This window comes from Drosophila subobscura, chromosome J (assembly GCF_008121235.1).
Source record: "Drosophila subobscura isolate 14011-0131.10 chromosome J, UCBerk_Dsub_1.0, whole genome shotgun sequence".
NCBI lineage: Eukaryota > Metazoa > Arthropoda > Insecta > Diptera > Drosophilidae > Drosophila > Drosophila subobscura.
The window spans coordinates 21,127,239-21,148,530 of NC_048532.1; the positions used below are offsets into that span (position 1 = coordinate 21,127,239).

Sequence of the window (21,292 nt, forward strand, 5' to 3'; positions counted from 1 at the left end):
GCAAATGAGTGTGGCATGTCAAGTGTTTGACCAGCTTGCAGCGGCGCTGACCGGACTTGGCTAACAAAGCGGTTCCGTGTCGAGAGGAAGCCATAATTAATCAAAAACAGCATTTTTGCCACCCAAAAAGCGAAAGCGCAATGCTCCATACGGGTGTGTGTGTGTGTGTGTCTTTCTCTCTTTCTGTATGTGTGTGTATCTCAGTGAGCTTTTGCGTTCAACTTCAAGTTGAAGTTTAGAGCCAACTCTTGGCAACGGCCTAAACCACACAACAAACAGTCGCGAAAGAGAAAGAAGCCCAAAGTCAGAGCGAAAGAGAGAGAGAGAAAGAGGCGCAGGGCCGGGCAGAGGCAGAGGCTCGATTCGTGTAAATGTCGCGCCGGAAAATGTTGGGCGTCTGGGTTTTTATGCTAATTCCGTTGAAGCGCCATGTTTCGATGGGGTGGCAAGGCATGGGGGCCGTGGCAGGTTTTTGCTGCCACATTGGGGTTGCGGTGGGTGGAGCTCATGCAACAATAATGGCGGCGGCGGCGGCAAAAGCTTGCCCCAGCGCAGGATCAATAGGAATTATTGATTTTGACCCTGGAAAAAACCTTTGGACTTTCATTTGTGCAGCAAAATCCAACCACAATGTGCGACACAATTTAATAGAATTTAATAATAGTTTGGCAAGGATTTTAGGATTGTTTTGGGTTATACACTTGGTAGAAACATTCAATCGAACTTATGATTATTTAACTCTGAAGTTCTAGGGATTTTTAATAGGTACTGCCTTCCCCTCATCTAGTCCTCGCTCTTTTACTCCCAATCTCACGGTCATTAATCTCTGAGGCTGTGTGAAAAAAAGGCTTACGGCTGACCGATTTATCAAAAATTCATAGAGAACACGCCACGCCCACTTTAGAATAACCCTTTGACTCCCGCTTGCATCACTTTTTAATGGATTTTCATGGCGTTTAACAACAGGGCGCGTGCCCAAGAGCTCTAGACACTTTCCAATTCCCAAGCAATGAATGAAACAAAAGGCCAAAAGCTGCAAAAAACAATTGCCGAGACACGCCCATACACGGACATCGACACACACACACGTACAGAAGTGATATAATAAATTTACGAAAAACACCTTTCGCATAAATTAGAAAACTGCACCCCAAAAGTCTGAGCAGAGCAGGGTGGAGCGGATGGAAGGGGTTAAGCTCGCATGCAATGGGTTAATTTGTTAGGGTCGCCGTCCGTCCGGAGGGCAATGACTAAGCCAAGTCGAATCTCAGCCCGAAATTGATATGATAATGAAATGCAGCCAGAGTTCGTAAGTGTTTTGGGGTTCTACATAGATTGGGGAGAGTTCAGAGTGCCGAGCTCTAGAGTTTGAACCCCCCAAAGTGTAGTTGTAGTCACGTGGCCCACGCAAAGGGAAACACTAATCGCAGCACCTGCATCTTTATGCTTTTCTGATTGTTCCACTCACCTGAACTGGCCAGCCTGCTGCTGGTGGGTCCGAACATTTGATATGGATCTGTGAATAGAGAGAGAGGGTTGCAGAGCAGAAAGCGTGGCATTAGTCCAAGTCCAAGTCAAAGTCTTTTATGCAAATATTTTTTAATGAAGGGTGCCCGTGCCCGTGCCCGTAAACGTGAAACGGGAAACATTTTTATAGAAAAGAAAAGGCAAAAGCAATGGCAAGTTTTAGTTTCCGTTGATGAAATGAAATGCATTACTAGGAAACTGTAAAATACGAGTACCTATATAAATATATACGTATTATATATGTATATGCATGCAGATGCTTCATTTGTGCGCATTTGTCGAGTGCACTCGTACACCCACACTCACCCACTCACTCACACTCGAAATATCCATTTCACTTATTATCCGGCGCGCGTTTCCTGCATGCTAAAGCCCTGAATTCAGCTCCTCCCTTCAGCGAGGGGTTTGGAAGGGTTACGGGGAAAAGAAAGGTTACTCTGTCTCAATGCAGTGCCTGATTGCAGCGTTCACCGAGAGACCAGAACCAGACACACTACTCAACATACGACACAATTGTCCATAATTCGCATCATCTAGCCCAGAGCCAGCCAGTCTCCATGTCGCGTCGCTCGACTCGTTCTCGTTCTGGCCATTGTTTTGCAAACAGTTTCTCAGCCTCATTCGTGCATCGGGCATTGTTCTCTCAACAGTTCTTTAATGTCCCGAAAAAACTGCCCCCTATTCCGGTATTCCGGGACTGGCTGGCTGGCTGGCTGGCTGGATGCCTGGCACGCGTCTTATTCATCCACGGCCGTCAATTTTTTTGACAGCAACAAAAGCCTGGCCAAGTGCGTCTGGGTCTCTCTCTGTGTCCCTCCCCCGTCTCCCCGCCCGTTGCAGCCCTCTAATTGAGAATCCTTTATGGCATTTTCAATTGTTTCCATTACGCTTCAATTCCACTGCTCGGCACTTTTGTTTCCATTACCATTTCCAGTGCTGCTCAAGTGGCGTATTTAAGGTTTGATTTTGCGACAGTATTTGCTCGATTTCTGTTTCGGTTTCGGATTCAGTTTTCGGTTCGCTTTTCAGTGTGAAGTATTCGAAATGAATTTTTTAAGCGTAGGGGTGGAAAGCTGCTAGCTTTCTGGTAGTGCAGTCCTCAGTGAGTGATTGAATGACTGAGTGAGTGGCGGCATTCGTATCGTATCGGAGAGCAGCTCAAAAAACCCAAAACTCAAGTGCCACTTGCAGCGTGCGTCCGATACAATGCCGAAACTTTATTAGTGTTGGCAAACAGAGTTTTCATTGCAAATTTGTTAAATATATTTCCTCTTTTTTTGCATGCGTGTTTATGTTTGATTTAAGGCTAAACAATGCGCGGCACGTGTGCCTGAAGCATCTGCCAGGCACTTGGGGCTTTTTAATGGAGTGCCAGAAGTGGCATAAAATATGTGTTTAAAGGTAGGAACTCACCAGGTTGCCGTAGTTGCGAGTGCGGATCATGTTTGATGCTCAAGGCATTGGAACTGTAGCCTAAAAGCGAGACAAAAAGAGAGATAAAGGTTGTTGAATTAAGGTGTGTTTTTATGCGGAATCTTTCAATAAAAGAAGGAAAGATTTAGTGGTTTTATAGCTCAAAGAAGAAGCTCACGATCTCATTGAAGAACCTAAAGGGATCTTTTCTGGTATATCTTGGTACTCGGACAACTTTTGCTTACAACTACTGAGGATCACAGCAGCAGATTCTCCGATAGGTTGCTTTGCATGCACCCAACAGACAATCAGCAACCGTTTAATATTATGTGTGCTTCATATATTGGTACATATATTCATTAGAACTTAACCTAGCTGTCAGTTAACACTCTCAGTTGAACAATCAAAGGCAATCGTCAACCCAACCGCAACACAAACATTATCTCAGCAATGTCATCAAAGAACTCGACGAAACGGAGCCCAAGGCGCTGCTTGTCCTGTGACATGAGCAACGCTGAAAGCTGTGAGATCTTTTTCATTTTAATGGAATATGATTGCACAGAGAGTGGGCAAGAGAGCGAAAACAATGCCGCTGGCAATTCAATTTACAATCTCGGCGCGTTCAAACTTGTGGCAAACTTCACGCTTCATACGAAATTAAAGCCGCAGGCAAAGGACACACACACAGAGAGAGAGAGGAAGATTTTCTGGGTGGTTCTTGCAACGAGCGACCGCCCGTTGCTGTTGTTTTCGTTGTCACTTATTGTTCTTAAAAAGGCGAACAACTTTTCATATGACATTTTTTGGTTTTCTGCGCGCTTTGTGTGGCCACTCAACTGCGAAGAGCACAAAAGGCGAACGATTGCAGCAGCCGAACAGCAACAGCAACACCGACACCAGAGTGGGATGCGGCATGGAGTGTGGCAAGGAGTTTTGCTCTGGTGGGGTTGTGCCTGCTGCTGCCTGAGTGGAGTTGAGTGTGGCTGAAGTTGTGAACAAACTTTTGCCTGTGCACAATTTTGATGCCATCAATGGCCAACAGCTAAATGCGTGCAGCCAAGCTGAAATTTTTGTCTCCTCTCCTCTCCGGTGTCTGGTGTGTGGGGGAATATTTCAGAATTTCACAGATTTAAAATGCCTGCAGGCTAATGCCTATGGAGTGGGTGTCAAAGGACAATATAATTTCAATTAGTATTGTCCCGTAACTAGCCTAATAAGCCGCTTAGCCCCTGCTCGCTTCAATGACTCGCAACCCCACAAAAAAAAAACACGTGTAGTCGTCACCTTTTTGCAGTCCCTTATCTATACATCAAAAGCAGCCACAGAACCAGAACCTTAACCATAACCATAACCAGAACCCCCAACCCAAGTGTCTGTCAATATTCTATTGATGCTTGTTGATTTGCTTCAATACATCTATCAGGGCACAAATTTTGCATGCTTCACTGGTTCCCGGCACCCAAGCACCCTGCGTCCCTTCCATTCGTGTGAATTTCCATCTCCTTGGGCCTCTGCCTGTACCCGTGTGTGTGTGTTTTGCATATTTAATATTAGCTTATGGCTTTTTGAGTGCTTTCATTTGATGTCTTCGGTTTTCGAGGCATAATTTGCTATAATTTCAGGCTTCGAGCACAACTTTTTGAGTATATTTGTTGGCAATTTGCAATCATTGGAACTCTGGCGAATTAGTCAAGTTTTGTTTGAGAATTTACAGCGGTCTTTCATTGGATTTGTATTGAGCGGAAGCCAACAAATATATATGAAAAGTAGGCAGAAAGATGATAGAGAGGAATGAAGTTATTTTGGAGGTATGTGGAAGAGCCAATTGCAGAACTTTTCATCAGTTTTATGAAGCAGTTGAGACTTTGAGGGGATACCAAGAAGCCTTGAATTATTTGTTTCATTTATTTTCCAACTAAAACAATTTGTTCTGTGTCCAAAATTAAATAAACTCGTACTTAGAAAGTTCCTTAAATTTTTGCAATTAAAAACAATGGAAAGAGGTTATAAAATTTACATTTGATTCGATTTAAATAAAATTCTATGGTGTCCTTCTTAGAGCTTCAATATTTAATGATTTTAATGTCAATGTTGTCTTTCTACCATTCAGCAATTAGTGATAATTTCCCTCAATGATGATCAAAGTTATTTGTGGAAACTATTTTCCTTTCAATCACTTCTAGCTTTATTTGCATAATCTAATCTAATCTCAGTGAATTTTATTTGAACTAAAATGCACTTCAAACTCACCTTGCGATTGGGTGGAACTGTGGGAGCCCCACGACGATTTGTACGAGGAATCTGCAACAGAAAGAGAATAAATATTTTGAGTATCCAATTCCGAATTCACTTCACTTAAGATTAAACCTAGGCAAGTGGCACTTAGAGTAGAAGCCGACGGCAGGTTACGATTACGAGAAGTAAGTCTTAGGGAGCTATGGCATTAAATTATTTACTTGGATTCCATGCGGCATTGGTCAGGACCGCGGCCGACGGTCGTGTTGGCTCACACATTGCCCACTCACCTGCGAAGAGCATTGAGAAATTGCTGAAGCCTCCCGTGGAGCGTGACAAGTAATCAGCGGAGGACTTGATGTCCAGCATTGTGTGGCAGCGGGGCAAACCGCCGTCGGTGCTCTACAAAAGGTTGCTCCTCACTCGATAGATTCTCGTGTGTCCCTCAGTAGGTGTCACTGTCCAATTGGGTTTTCCACTTTTCCGTTGTTCGTTGCCGAACAATTAGTTGGAATTTCAAATTCAAATTCAAATTTGCAATTGCTCTTTGTCTTTCCTTCTCTTTTTGTGTTGTTGTCCGGTTGTTGTTGTTTTTTTTGGCAAGCGGTAAATTGGTCGCCGGAGTCCGGAAACTAATAACACGGAGGCAGAGGCAGAGCCGGAGAGCGACGGAGAGGCGTCTCCAAGTGTTGTCCACAATTGAATTTATTTAAAAACGGAGGCAATACCGCAAACGAGCAGCGCGAGCAGCGAGCCGACGCGCAGCGGAACAGGAAAAGGAACGGGAACGGGAAAAGTGACGATCGGAACCGGTTACCGTTTACCGGACACCTCGACTTCCGTTCGAACTTTCCAATGCACTTCTGGACCCTGCCGTCCAGTCCTTTCGTTCGTTCGCTCGTTCGCTCGCGTGTCCAACTGATTTATATGTGTCAATGTGTGTAAGTGTGTGCACTGTCCGTGTGTGTGTGTTTTTTGCCGAGAGCTTCTTGGTGTGCGTGCGTGCGCTGGTGTAGGCCCACAAAATCGCGTAAATCACTTTGTTTAAGAAAGGATGCTTCTGGCTTTCTGGACAACGGGCAACGGTTTGCGGTGTACGCGCAACGGGTTACGGGTATCTGTATGTTCGTTTTATTGAGCTTGAGCACTGACACCGGATTGCGTCCGATCTGTGGCACGGCAGCGTAACAATTGATTTCATTCCGTCGTCAAATCGCGCATATCCTGCCCAGGCCACCGTCGTTGTCGCTGACGTTGACGTTGCTTCAGCCTCTGCCACTGTCGTTGCCTCTGTCGTTGCCTCTGCCCACCGACCTCCCACCAACCCTCAAAGCTTGCCACATGCCATATACAGTGGGGGTGGCTGGTGGCTGGTTGGGCAGCACTTTGGTGGGTGGCGGACTCGGCTCGTTTGTTCGCTCCTTTGTGTGTATCTATCTGTCTGGCTCGCTGGCTCGGGTTGGGCATGTTGCTGGCTCTGTTTGGCATCGCTGCCACTGCCACTGCCACTGCTGCTGCTGTTGTCCTTTGTTGCGCCCCAGGATATACTTAGGGTTTTAATCCACACCAAAAGTACACATCCACCCCCTGGTTCCGTTCCGACGCTCGCCTCGAATCACCAATCAGCATTGAGACAAGGTGTGGCCTAGCCACGGAGAGCCCGGGAAAGCTTTTCGTACGCGCCAAGAGAGCTTTCTGCAAATGGAGGCAGGCTGGAGTGGGCATGGAGCGGGAAAGGACATTGAAGTCGCAGCTTAGAGGAGTCCCAGAACATTGGATTCTAATTGTGCGAGTGTGTACCCCATCAAAACGCGATCCATGGAGTTGGTTTGCACTCAGATATGAATTTATGCAGGACAAAAGCTCGCTCTCTCTTCATCTCTCTCTCTCTCTTCGGGTTTATTGTAGGAGGTTACCGTTTCCACTTGACTAAAAACAAGCCACAGGCCGCTGGTTTGGGACTCTCTCTCTTGCTCTCTTGCTCTCTCTCTCTGCACACACTCACACACTATGCCCGTCTCTTTTGCGCACGGCCACTCAATGGATGGCCGCTGCCGCTGCTCCTGGCAGAGCTTCAGAAGTGGCATCGCCTTTTTAGTGGGTGACACGAAGCAACAAGGACGGATGTATTATCCACTTCCTTTTTCCTTCCACCAAACACAAGGATATTACCGTTTCGTCGTTCGCCTACAACGCCCCCCCCAGCTCCACCTTCTCCGCCGTTATGCAGCGTGTTCCCCTATCCACTCTAAAGAGCGTGTGGGGAGTGAGGATAGGGACAGGCTGAAGGTGGGACTGGGGAATAGCTGATGGTGGGACTGGTACAAGTTGAAGGTGGGAACTGAGGAGGAGTGCTGGCAGCGTGGCAAAAACAATGCGCGAGAAGTTGGAGCTGCAAGGATTTGCAGGAGAAATCAACAATAGTTGATTGTGAAAGGCTTTGACTGCTGTGAGGGGAAAGAAGCGGAGAATGAGGAGTGGAGGGAATGGTGGTGCGGAGGTGCACATGCGTTGGCGTCGACGCTGACAGCGCTGCAGCTGCTCAAGTGCAATTGTGACGCTGCCTTCTGCCTCTCTCTCCCACTCACTCTCTCTGTTCCTCATCAAGCAACAGCGCGCCTTGTCGCCATGCCCCTTGAAGCAGGCAACAGAAAATGACAGACACACACAAACACCCACACACACACACACCAACAGTCACTCAGTCAAAGACTGAGACCAGCCAACCATCTACACAGCTGCCTTTTGGTTGGGTCTGGCTTAATTAATTTTTGAATTCCCCATTGAAATTGTTTTTGCCCCTCTGTTTTCTCTGCCTCTTGCCCCGAGGCGTCCTGGCCAAGTGAGGCGCTGTCCCTGTGTGTGTGCGGGGAGTATGGGCATCCAGTATGCTCTGCCCCAGTGGGTGGCATGGGCTAATTCATAGGCGTCAACGAACAAATTGTAGTTCCTCACACATAAACGAAATGCTTTACTAGTTTTCCTTTTTGCACCCGCTGTTTCAGTGTGTGTGTAGCATGTTTACCCTAGCTCTGGTTCTTCTATACCCTATAGAGGATTTTTTGCTATGAAGATGATTACGCTGAGGGAGAATTTTAAACAGCTGAAGGAGAATCAATTGAATTTGGAAAGGTAATTCATAATTTAATTGACCATTTTACGGAGCACACAGCAAGAAGTGTAAAATGGCTAAAAGGGTTTGGAGGTTGTATAATTAATACCGAAAAACGCACTTAAATATTCGAATACAAACTCTCAATTGTTAACCCATTAAGCCAGTAGAGATTGATCATTGTAGGGGTGCTCCTTGTGAGACTTAAAATGGGATAAGAATCCACCTATCGTGCCGATCTCCCCGACAGGCCCTCGCACTTGCACAAGTTATGAACTGAAGAAGATTTTCCAAGAAGATCTTTACATAAAGTCCGTAAATGGGCAACAAATAGTCGACTCTTGCCACTCACTTTGCTCCCGCTTGGCTTGTATTTTAGTTTTAGTTTTAGTTAAAAACAAATTTCGCTTTTCACCCACGCATTCATGCAATCCGAAAACACACACAAACAAAGTGAAAAGTTGAGCACAGCTCAAGGGAACTTTTAATGTACACATACACCCATCAGTGTGTGTGTGTGTGTGTGCTAGTTTGTGTCTCTGTAAGTGTGTGTGAGCTGCTTTGACACGCAGTTATTTAATAAACGTAACTGGAAGGCACAAGTGGAGTCTCCTCACCTCCGTCTCCGTCCCTCTCCCTACCACCCACAACAAGCTCTTACCCTCAAAGTGTCTGTGTGTGTGTGTGTTGAGGTACGTGTGTGTGTGTATGTAGTTGTGAACCCCTGCTAATGGCATCTAAAATGGCTAAATAGCAATTTGCTGTTCCTCCGTTAGCGGAAAACCAAGTTTCACTTGGCTCAAAATGTTTGCCTGTGGCAGAGGGGCAGACTTTCCCCCCGCCTTCCCACTGTGGCACAAAGTTAGTTCTCGCCGCTGTGTCTTAGCTACGCTTAACATTTTAATTGCATTCATTATGTAATTTCATTTGCACGCCAAAAGAAACGAAACGAAAGAAACTTTAAATTAATTTCTTTTGTTGTGCGATTTCCGCCATTTTGCGACGCCGTAACATTTCCGTTGACTCCCCAAAAAAGCTGCGGTTACAACGCCGCCACTTACGCCTACGACAACGCCTACATCCAAGCCCATTCTGGCGCTCAACCAACACGCCCCCAAGTCAAGTGTTTGAAGTTAACTTTAAGCCACAAAACATTCATCTGTGTCTTGGGAGATGCCGCTGCTCCTTCCCCTGCTCCTGCCGAGTGACACACAATCAGTGCATCCCCAGGCCTGTGTGTCCATTTGTGTGTGCAGCCCAAAAACATTCAACGAAGCGTCAAGACAAACATGACGACACTGAATCACAGTACTAAAGTCAGAGACAGGGAGCATATTGTACGGATCCAAGTCCAACCACCGAATCACCGAACAGTTAATAAGAAACGCAATCAACGCTGCGATTTGTTTTCTCAAGGCTGTGGGAGTGGGAGTGGGACTGGGTGAAAGTCCTGGCTGCTAATATCTCGTATGCGTCTTGTCCTTGTGCAACAACGAAATGGCCCAGCCTACAATAACAACTGGCAGCTCGGACACGTGGCCATTAATGACGTATGAATGATGTAACACGCGACGAAGTCGAAGTCGCTGCTGACGCGGCACGTGGCATACCGCTCGGCGAGGCATGACAGGCCAAGAGTCACCCGGCGGGGGCAGCTCCTGCTCCCTGCTCGTTGCGGGTCTTTAATGCTCTCTGGCACTCCTCCATCCTCTCCTCCCCTTCGAAGATTGCTCGTTTTGCCTGAGGCCTTTGGGCTGTGCATTTTGTTATTGCCAAAATGCGTATTGTTATAAGCGCCATTAAAATAATAAAAATACAATACACAAATTTCTCTCCTCATCTCGGGTTCAATATTTGCTAATCAAATGGGCGGCAAAGGCGGTGCCCATACTCATAAATCAGCTGGAAATTGGCAGCTGTGAAAGTTTTTTGTGTGTGAGATGAGTGGGTTAAGGATGGAGCAACAGAGGGAGCGCTACTAGGTGGATGGGTAATAGATATTGGCGGAGAAATATGGCATAGGAATCTATGCAGCCTCTTGTGTTTGGAGTGCTTCCAGCTTCTGCGGAACGATGCAACCTCTCTGAGTTCTTCTTCTCTTCTTAATGGTTATTTATTCATTGCTCGAGGTTCATAATTGTTCCCTTTCATCTTCTCTATGGATATCTCCTCTCTTTCAAAGATTATTTGTATATTTCTGAGTTCATTGTGATTTATTATCAAATCTTTCCACTGCATTAACTTTCCATAAACTCTCCTTGACCTGGCTCTGTCTCTCCCTCTCTCCCACCCTTTGTCGACACCTATTACACCTTCGTTATCAACTCGAACACATCTAGATGACTGCCCGAAACTTGTTCCCACAACAGCAAGAACAATGTCAACTCGGAATTCACACAAATAAAAGGCAACACGCCAAATCAAACAAACCCTAACCACAAAAAAAGCAAATAAAAAAGGTAAACCCCAGCGAAATGAAAGTGAAAATTGTAATAAAAACAAATTATGGACACGAACAAACAGGCAGAGAGTGTGAGAGGAAGGAGGGTGGGCGGCCACGAAGGCAAGAAATTCTCACAGAAACATATTGAAAGTGTCCTCTGAACAATACAAGCAATAATTGCGCCACTGATAAACAGGAGAGGAGGTGGAAGGGTGTGCCACGAGTGGCACGGGTGCACGGTTGCACGATGGCAGGGTGCTGCATGGTGCGTGTCCTGCCTGAACTCCGACGACTCCGATTACCAACGTTTGACTTTCGGCTCGGAGATAATTGCACGGCAGAGAGACAGACCTCAGCTCGTTTACGTTTTGGTTTTCCTGCTCTTTTTTTGTGTGTGTGATTCTTTCATAAACTGAAAGCTAGCATATTCACACGGGTGTTGCCCCTGCACCCCTCGACCAGCTCTTCACCCCCCGCGCCACTTAAGAGCCAATGACAACAAACAGCAAACAAACAATTAACATACAGAACTGCCATCCCAAAAAGGGGTGGCCGGTCTCTCTGTATACGACTTGTTCACGTGCTATTCGGGGCTATAAATTATTGCGGTTCGACTCCGAGCGACCCTCGCTGTCAATTGATAGCGCAGATTGACTTTGGAGGGTCGCGGCGCGGATCAAGGGCTCTCCCACGGCACGGAGTCTACGCTCACGTGAGTTGTGTCACTTGAGATAAAAGCAAAGGCAACCCGAGCAGAGAGAGTGTAGTAGTTGGCCATAAATTCAACAAGCTCATAAATTCAATTGACAACTAAATTGCAGTTCGCTTTTTGGCCTCACACCCGAACCGGAGACGCTTCGACACAGTCACCTCCGGCTCTGGGTGCGCTGCGTTTCCGCCGTGTAAAGGCTGCTCTCTCTCTCTCTCTCCCTCGGGAGGTGCTCCTCCCTCTCTCTCTCTCTCTTTTGCTTCTTCTAAAACTTTCAAGTGCGCCGCAGCTTTTTCTATTTTCCTTTCACCTTTCGCTGGCTGCCACTTCTGATTTTTTCCATTTTTCCCATATTTATTTTCTGTTCTTTTTCTTTTTTTGATATTTCATGTCGGAAGCGGGTCATTTCCAGCGGGGCATAAATCACAACAAAAAAAGCGAGGCCTTCGAAGGCGGAAGCCCGACGACCTGTTGCTGACTCGCTGACAGTTTTCTATTACATTTCCATTCGTTTCGCTTTTTTAATTATTTTTTGTAAACTTTTTTGCGTTGCTTTTGTTCGAGCAGGCAAATTTGTTTGTCTATCGGTGCGAAATCAATGTGCTAGCAATGTGAACCAAACTAAATTAGCAAAATACGAGAATATATATTTTCCAGCTTGTTGCCGTCATCGAAAGGCGGTGACGAGACGCTGGCACTGGCGCCTGGTACTCAGCCTGGTGCTCAGGGGATGGGCCCAACAATGACGTGATTTATGAGCGACTCGTGCTCGAATCTCAAAGGGGGGTAATGACTGGAAGTTCGGCAGTTAAGTGAACCGCGAAAAGGGCCATGAATAAAAATATTTGGACATCAATAGGCGGCATACACAATCGCGCACATGAGCGGACATCAGCAGCCAAGGGAAAAGCCTGGGAAACGGAGTCTCGGCCAAGTTCCCTCTTTTCTTTCTATTCTTTATACATTCATGTATTTTTTTGCTGCTATGTTGCCACATTAATAAATATGAGCGAATAAATTTAAGCGTAAGCGTCAGTCCGCGAAGCTGTCAAAAAGGACTTCAACGTCCTTTGGCCCCGGTGCGGCATGGCCCCGTCCCCTGCCACGGACTACGGACTACGAACCTGGCGCCAGTTGGCACAGCAGCATTTTCAATTTATTTTCACAGCCTGAAACAATTACGGGTGAAAAAAAAACGAAACGAAACGTAAACGAAGAATTAACTGTGCGCAAATGAAATCAGAAATTAAATTTGAAGTGAGCAAAACATACGGCGACAGATAGAGACAGACAGTCAGAGACTGCGAAAGGGAACGAGAGAGTGAGAGAGAGGCAGACTGAGGGACACAATGTGGCGCTTGCTTGTGGGTGGCCAAAGGGGGTGTGTGTGTGCCACCCGCTGGGCGTTTTGATGGAGAGGCGTGGGCTGGCGTCCAGATTATGTGATTACGATTACCGTGCAGCAGGCAGAGCACAAACAGCAAAGCAAACAAATAAACAAACGACAGATGATGATAGACAGCAGAAAATGTGATTACAGAATTTAAAATATAATTAAAAAATGGCAGAGCAGGAAAGAGAGACTCCTGAAACATGTACTTCCTGCAGCAAAACTGTTTTATGTAGTTCCTCCTTATAAACTCTCTCCGAAATCAATCTTAGGTCTCTAACCCATAGTTTATTCCTTCTATAAATCCATCTGCTACTTGTTTCCCATTCAACTAATTAAACAAGCAATCGAGCAGCATAAATCTAACCAATCTAAAGATAATAAACAATAAATTCTAGCAATTGGCACTCACTCAATCATGGATGTTAACGATGTCATGCTCCTGCTCTCCATTCTCCACCCTTTCTCATTATGCACACCTAACCGCTCAATTGGGAATCCCACACACAGCCAAGCCAATTCCATCCCAGGGAACTCGCCTCTCCTATCTGTTGTGTCTGCCACGCTGTCAAGGACGCGTGCGCCCTAATGCGCTTCACATAACATTTTGATCATTTTATGATCTGTCGATTAGCCTCATTGTTGCCTCGTTGCCCAGCCCATCCCTCGAGTCGCTGCTCGACTGGTAGTCGCCCGAGTGTCTGGGATGCGCTTCGGGGGTTGTCCTCGTCCTCCGCCTCGGCCGCACACACACTTCACATCACTTCACGTTGCGTAGCGTTTCGTTTCCCTGTGAAGTGTGTTTGTGTGAGCGTGTGACTAACACGCTTTAATAGGATTACCGCTGAAGAGCACTTAAGAGTCAAATTATCAACGGGGGCAGTCGCATCACAGATAGAACTGACAGAGAGGGAGCGCAAGAGCGAAGTTCTCTGTCAGCGAGCGGGAATGTTGTGACTGTTGCGTTTTGTATGTTTACAGTGGACCAGGGAACAATGAACATTAACAGAAGGTTGTGCCGCCTTTTGTTTGCCAACTTTCCCACTGTCAATAGCTCTCAATTGCAGTTCCCAGAGGGACCAGTACTCATGGTTCATGGGCCAGATTACGCGCATTAGTCAGGCTTAAGGCATTAAGTCAAGTGAGCAATTGAGATATCAATTCTCAGGGATTCCCAGGGATTTGCAGTTAGATCGGAGGGAGTAGGAAACTCTTCTAAGTATGAGAGATAAGTTTCAAGTGTTGATACGACATCATTATGCTTAGCATTAGATGATTCTGAAGAGAGCAAAGCTTCAAACTTTTCAGAACTTTGATCAACGAAAGTCTTTTACAAGACATTCCATTTAAACATTCCAAAACGAGAAGGGACGTGTGAGACGCTTCTTACGCGTCACAACTTTTATACCCGGCACTCAGTACTACATCTGTACATTAGCGGTTATTTGTCAAATTGTAAATTTTTTCTTCATCTGTCATCTACATCTACAACACTTCTCACACCAACACGCTCCTTTAGCTCGCCCCCCTTCCCTAGACCCACACACTGCAGACTCACGGCAGAGTCAGAGCCAGCGGCAGAGGCAGAGCCAGCGGCAGAGGCAGAGCCAGAGGCAGAGCCAGCGGCAGACGGCCAGTGTTTTGCTATAAGCTGCGGGACGGGGTGGGTTTGGCCATTGAAAATGAATTTTTTCATCGTGGCTATAATAATGATCCAATCGGATCCCAATTTGGTGATCTGATAGATATGGTCATTCCCTACGGAATGGCGTTTTTTTTCTGCTATCTTCAAAATTGTAGATTTGGGAGGTTTTCGCCCTTTTGCGGAGGCGGAAGGGGGCGTGGCTCATTTTTGAAATACACTTGTAACAGTGTGAGCACACAGAAGTATGGATGCAAAATTTGGTGGCTCTAGCTTTTATGGTCTCTGAGATCCAGGCGCTCAACAAGACGGACGGACAGACGGACAGACGGACGGACAGACAGACATGGCTCAATCGACTCGGCTATTGATGCTGATCAAGAATATATATACTTTATGGGGTCGGAGACGTTTCCTTCTGTGCGTTACATACATTCACTTTGTGCACAAATACAATATACCCTATTTACTCTTCGAGTACCGGGTATAAATATAGCCAGAACATTTCATAAAGTTCCACCGACTCCTCGTACAAGGCTACTCCCTGCCACCCTACACTTTTCCCCCAAAGCAACCCCCTGGAAACCAAGGACATGCCTGCTCTGCCACCCCCGCAGAGCACAACAGCGCCCTCTTCAGTGTGAACAATGGGACTTCAGGTTGCTGTCCTGACTGAAAGCTGTCAGAAAAGCTCAAAGGACACATTTCTGACATAATCACAAAGTTGGAACTTACACAGTGCCGAGCTGCCAGCTCCTGATGCTCCGACTCCACCTCCGCCTGCAGCACCGCTGGCGCTGCTGCTGCTGCTCTTACTTCCGCTGTGCCTGCCCTGCTGCTGCTGCTGTTGCTGCTGTTGTTGCTGTTGTTGCTGCTGCTGATGCTGGTCACTGGAGGCGGACGAGGACGAGGGCACAGCGGCGTGCGAGGATGTTGTGGCGCAGTCCAGCGAGGATTTATCTGCAAGTAGCGTAGAAGAAGCAAACAAAAGGATACTTTAATTGCCAGGCAGCAAATACAGAAATTTGCACACTCAGCACGGCACGCTCCGCCTTTTGCCACGGAAGTGAATGCAAAAAAAAGTGAAAATGCTGAAAGCTGGGAACAAAAATCATAAATCTCGGCATAGATAATTGTCATCAGAAACTAGCGACTGGTTTATTTATTGCCCGAATTATGGTTTTCCATTGCTATTGCTGTCCTTCGTCCCCGCCAGTACAGGAACAACATGGGTGGTGCTTCAGCGTCACGCAACGTCGCTCGGCACGAACCAGCGCACCCACCCTCAACCTCACCCTCTCCCTTTGCCTTTGACTCGCTGACAGATCCTGTGAACCGCAAAGGATATAATCGCGAGGGTTGTCACTTCACAGACCAGTCGCCAGCCAATGGAGAGTTGTTTAATTGCCGTAAATCTTTGTTTGATGTAAACAACAGTAAGCCAGAAAAAAAAGAGAAGCAAAACCGAGAGAAATTTGCAACGCTTTCAATTGAAATGTCAAGCCGGATGTGATACGAGTCTATGATAATGATAGCCATGAGGATGATGAGAGGATGATGTTCTCCCATGAGAGCTGTCTGCTCTGTCAACGTACTGTGTCATAATTGCAGCCTCTGAGAGGGTAAGGCAGAAATGTATCCTCTGAGTTGGTAGTAGATCTCACGTTAAACTGAACTTAAAGTAACTCAAACTCTGACTATGGCAAACTTGGACAAAATGTGCATTTAATGGGCAAACTTCTCACATTATGACAGTTGAAAGTAGTCAGGGAAATTTATCTTTAAGCTCTATTTCCATGGAAAATATAGCTTAGCTGGTAGAGCTCGAAAATGTACACATAAAGAAGGTAAGAAACTGCAGAAATGTTTGATACTTATGGTTAAAGCAGTTCCTTTGAAAAGTGATCGATCTTTCCATGTTTTTTTACATAATTTGGTCTTCCTCTTTAAGAGGAAAGATAAATCCAATGAACGCTTAGCTCAAAGAAGTTTAAAGAACTCTTTCTTATGGTACAAAATTGTCTATCTAACGTTTATCACATCCAACTGTAGGACAATCTTCTGTATAGTTCTGCTTATATATTTGCCTTGAGTTGGCTGGCAAGTGTAATTATTTTTTATGCGCTTTTGTGAGCCAAACGTCTTTGCTGTACAGCACAAAAAATAATGAGTTACGCATGACAAAATCTTTTCATGCCAAAGGCAGAAGCAGCGGCAAAAACTCAGCTACTGTTGACAGCAGCAGAGCCACAGCCAGAGCTCCCCCTTAGAAAGGGACACAGGGACACAAGAGCTGAAAGAGTGGGGAAAGGATTCATTTCATATTTGCTTGAGCGCTTCGGTCATGAGATGCGAGGAAAATGAGCTGGCGGCCATTTTGTGTCTTCCATTTTCGCTGAGTAAAGTCAGGAGATTATTTCCACATAATAAAAAGGGAAAATTATCTTAAAGTTTTTGCCATGAAATGTACAATAAATGGAGCTTGTGCCTCAGCCAAAGAACCACTGACAAGTCGCCGAAGGCCTTGTGTCAGTCTTGTCTAATTGAAACAGAGAAACAGAACCCGAACAAGAGCCCAGAGTTGGGGCATAAATTTGCCAAAAAAGAAACTTTCTTATAGAAATAAATGGACATGGACATAGCGCTTGACTGGGGACTTGCAGGACGTAACAAACTCTTGCCAGGCACGCGATGAAATTGTTCAGTTTTGATGGTTCTATCAAAAGCTGCTACCGCGGACAGTAGCGGGCCAACAGCCAGCGACCAAGGGCCACATTATAAGCCACATCCGCCGGGCCGGCTTAAATTGATAAATATGTAACCGAAAACAAGTAAAAAAGTTAACCCCAAGAGCGAGAATAGAAGCGAGCGAGAGACCCCAAAGAGACCTCAACGTTTATATGGATAATTCAATTTAAATTTTTTGTGGAATATCTTTTCCCTTTTTTTTTTCGTTTTTTCTTTTTCCAGTTGTTGGTAGAACAAGCGAAATTATGTACATGGCTGGTCGCGGTTTTTGGGCCATTGTTTTGGCCATTAAATGTAACGGGGCTCGGACATATTCGTTGCCCTGAACTAGCAGCAGCGAAGGAGGTGCGGCAGGAGGAGTGGCGGTGTGGAGGTGGACCTGGCACATATGCTGTTTGGATGTGTTTAAATAAATACGCGAAATTTGCCACTTTTGTGGCACACAACATTTTCGGCAATTCTTTTTCGCCCCTTTGCCACTTTTGGGATCCGTTTTCCCTTTGACCGGAAGCGCAGGATTTGTTTTTCCGCCATTTCGTTGACATTTTTCGTGCTAGACAATTGCGAGAAGGTCAGTGGGTTGCTGGGTGGGTGGGTGGTCTGTAAAGGGAGCTGCCCAGTGCCGATCCTCGGTGGATATTTGCTTACCTGCTCGAACTTTGTGCTCCACATGGGATGTGCTGGAGGCCGTCAGCGATGACAGTGCCGGTGCCGCACTAACCGCATCCAAAGTGCCGGATGTGACCTGGCCAGCGCTGGACGTGATGACGCCATGCTGTGTGCCGGCGGGTGAACAGCCAGCGGGTGGCTGCAACGTGTCCAGACGATGGCGCTGCACGCTGCTGCTCACCCCGGCCGTGCTGCTGCTCACCGCATTGTAGTTGAGTACGCCGGCCACGCCTACACCAACGCCTACGCCGACACCAACACCAACACCAACACCAGGGCCGTGATTGTGCGGCAAACCCAAGCAATTGCCAGCCCCATTTCCAGTCTGAACGGGCAGGGTGTCGAGGCTGTCTGTCAAACGCTGGCTGGAGTAGATGTCACTGTGGATGGGAGAGATCTTCAGTGCTGAATTACTTGTTTAAGGTTTCAAAGTCTCACCTGAATGCGCTGGTGGCACCAAAGAAACTGCTACGATCCTGCAGCGCCGCCTTGGCCTTCTCCACGCTCTGCTTCAGCTGCTCAAATGTGGACTGATGGAAGCGATACGAGGTCCAGTCCGGCGAGCACTGCCCCAGCGTCAGGCAATCCTCGGTCTTCACCTGGGCCAGTGTCGGCGGCGAGACACGCTTCAGGTCCAGCGCCGTCTGATACGAACACGAATTCTCGTACATGGCGCAAGCCTGAGAAGCCTCAATGGCTGGCTGTTGGCTAAACAATGGATTCCACTTGACTCTATAAGAAGTAGGGGAAATTAATGTAAGAAATGGAGTTGTGTAGCAGTGGAATAAAGGTTAAATTGTGTATTTTTCATGGATTTATAAAGAAAATTGTGTTGCAATTACTGGAAAGTACTCCTAAATATTAAACCCCGCACTCACCTCATGGCAAAGCTACACAACTACGGAAAGATATTCATAAATCATAACGCCTGGCCCCACAATTAAAGACTGCAATTTGAAGAGGCCTTTTGGGGCCAAACAATCGCTCTAATTGCCAAGGCTCCAACACGTTTTGGTCTCCAGCTCTCCCCTCACGCTCTTTTTCCAAGCATAATTAATAGTGCCGGGCGTACGAGTGGAGCTCCCTTAGATATAAGCACAACGTGCATAATTATCTGCCTTGTTATTTATTGTGTGTACGAGTACGAGTACGAGTACGGGGAGTACAGTCCCGCTCTTCTGGACTGGGCCAACGTTGCGTATGAGTGCTGCGCCGTGCTGTGCGTGGGTGGCAGCCATTTGAGCGTGCATTTCTAATGTCCAGAGAGTGGCGGAGTGGCAGAATGGCAGCGGAGGGAGTGCAGACCATTGTTAGCTGGTCCTTTTTGGCCAGTCTGCAGTTAGCCCCAAGCACAGGCACTGGCACAGGGCATGCAAATTTTTGCACTCTGCCCTCGTCGGAAGTGGCTGAATTTTGATTTATGCCAACGAAATTTATGCCACACACACTGTCTCCACTGGTTTAAAGTTTCCCCCAAAAGCGAAAACAAAATGGCTTTAACTTGAGCAGCATCAGAGGCAGAGTTTCAGGCATCAACGTGAATAAATTTCATTATCGGACGGTCGCATCTCGTACACAAAATCATCAACTTTTGCCTTGTCAGACATTATAAACGGTCTGCACACGCCTCATTTATTATTTATTGTATTTGTTGTGTTCGCTTGGGCTTGTGCTTGGGCCTCGGGTACGGCTCTTCTTGTAAGCAAATTTCCCCAAACAAACATTAGCGGGCAGACATCTTTTTTGTGTGCGTAGCTATCACAATCGCATCGAGCGCGCGCACACCGGAAATACGAGCGGGATGCCAGGATGTCGGCCTGGAGATGGCGATGGCCTGAATGCTCGTACCGCTCTCCGCTCCGCTCTCTGGCGCGTGTGGAGTGGAATGATTGCCGCGGCGGCTGCCGTGAGTTATACTTCGGTTTTGAATACAGTTTGCCAGCGAGCATCTGTTAATGGTTTAATCCCCTTGTAACACGATAGAGAGAGAGAGATCTTTTAATTAAGAGGCCACACGCTTGCATCCTCATTAATGGTTTGTTAGATTGCAAAGATTTCACTGCCACTCTCTGGTTAGATTGTTCATTTGCAGCACATATTTTTTAGATTTTATAATGCTTCGTGGCAAACTGCATAATGCGACTAGCGAGCTGTTTAATTGTTGAGCAGATGATGTTGATTTTGCTGCCGCCGCTGCTTTGATTTGTTTGCTGGCTCATGAATATATCCGTTGTATGTTTTGCTAATTTGATTAGCAGTGCACACGGAGGATAGAAGGTTTTGTGTGATGACTGTGTTTGCTTATTGGGGAATTAGTAAATGCAATTTTGAGAGCATAAGGCGGCAGCATACATAAAGATTCAGCTGCTAAACTCTTCAGTTGGTTAATAATGTAATTTTATCGGAAACAACAGAAGCTTTGCCGTCTTGGCATTAAATAAATATATTTTGCAAATGGAAATCCAATTTTAGACATTCAAAATCGAGAGTTTTCGGTAGTTTTGTTACTGAGTTGATTGACCAGGAAGTTCTTTCGTGCCTCATAAGTCTGTAGTTCGTTCTCCTAGTCTCCAATCAATACAAGATATGTCGTTCTAGGTTCAGCATCAAATTTTATTTGATCATTTAGTGCGTTCCACCTCCAACTGTCTTTCAGGTCCCTTCATAAATCATTTGAATCTTGTCAAAGTTTTACAACGTGGAAGACCTTCTTTCCTTGTTGAAATCCAATAGATTGAACTTCTAATCTCTTAATTAAATTAATTTAAATTTATGATAATTACAAACACATATTCCTACCCAAACTCACCTCAGGATTATGGCTGTTTTCTCTGTTAGAGTTTATCCAAAAAGTTTGCTGCTCCGCTTTCCGCTAAACTCGAAGAACTTCCTTTGGGTAATCGCTACGATCGTTAACACTTCACTTCTTTAACGTTACTAGTGGACTCAATCGTTATGTGCAGTTAATCACTCAAATCAAGTGCGTACAAATTGCAGAGCGGAAGTGAAATTATTGTCAGAAATGGCGACGGATATGCGACAAGTGAACGCGACAGCGACGCGCCGCGCGACTAAAGGTTTTGTTTGTTTGTTGTTTGATGTGTCCTCGCAGCAGTTTTGTAGCGGATATGCAAGGAAATTTGTCAGTGCAAGGACGAGGCAGACTGGACACCGACGGCACAGGCAGCGAAGGCAGCCGGACGAAGGACGAACAACGCGTTACTTGGGCATTCCTCGATGTGCCTTTCGCACAGGTGGCAAGAACAGAGGACAGCAGTCGGAGGGGTGTCGCCGCCAACGAAAACGGAACGAAAATGAAATCAAAAAGCGAAATTTCTATAATTTCCGCACAAAAATATCCGCGACACACACGGCGGAGCAGCAGTAGAAGGAGCAGCAGGAGG

At 46.3% G+C, this 21,292-nt stretch overlaps 1 protein-coding gene across 4 annotated transcripts in view; it reads right to left on the reverse strand.

Moving 5' to 3' along the window:
- Positions 1–21,272, reverse strand: part of LOC117895255 (DNA-binding protein D-ETS-3) — a 28,056-nt gene extending 6,784 nt beyond the window's left edge. Inside the window, exons 1-7 of one of the 4 annotated variants that reach the window (XM_034802773.1) lie at positions 20,698–21,272; positions 18,327–18,620; positions 17,868–18,268; positions 15,207–15,431; positions 5,191–5,241; positions 2,941–3,000; positions 1,469–1,516 (exon numbers count right to left, since the gene is read on the reverse strand). In XM_034802773.1, coding sequence (XP_034658664.1) covers positions 1,469–1,516; positions 2,941–3,000; positions 5,191–5,241; positions 15,207–15,431; positions 17,868–18,268; positions 18,327–18,559 — 1,018 coding nt within the window. In that variant the 5' untranslated portion in view covers positions 18,560–18,620; positions 20,698–21,272. Of the gene's footprint in view, positions 1–1,468; positions 1,517–2,940; positions 3,001–5,190; positions 5,242–5,396; positions 6,386–15,206; positions 15,432–17,867; positions 18,269–18,326; positions 18,621–18,766; positions 20,022–20,697 lie in introns of those variants that run through there. The other 3 variants (XM_034802772.1, XM_034802774.1, XM_034802775.1) reach the window with 3 other exon arrangements.
- Positions 21,273–21,292: the final 20 nt, after the last annotated feature.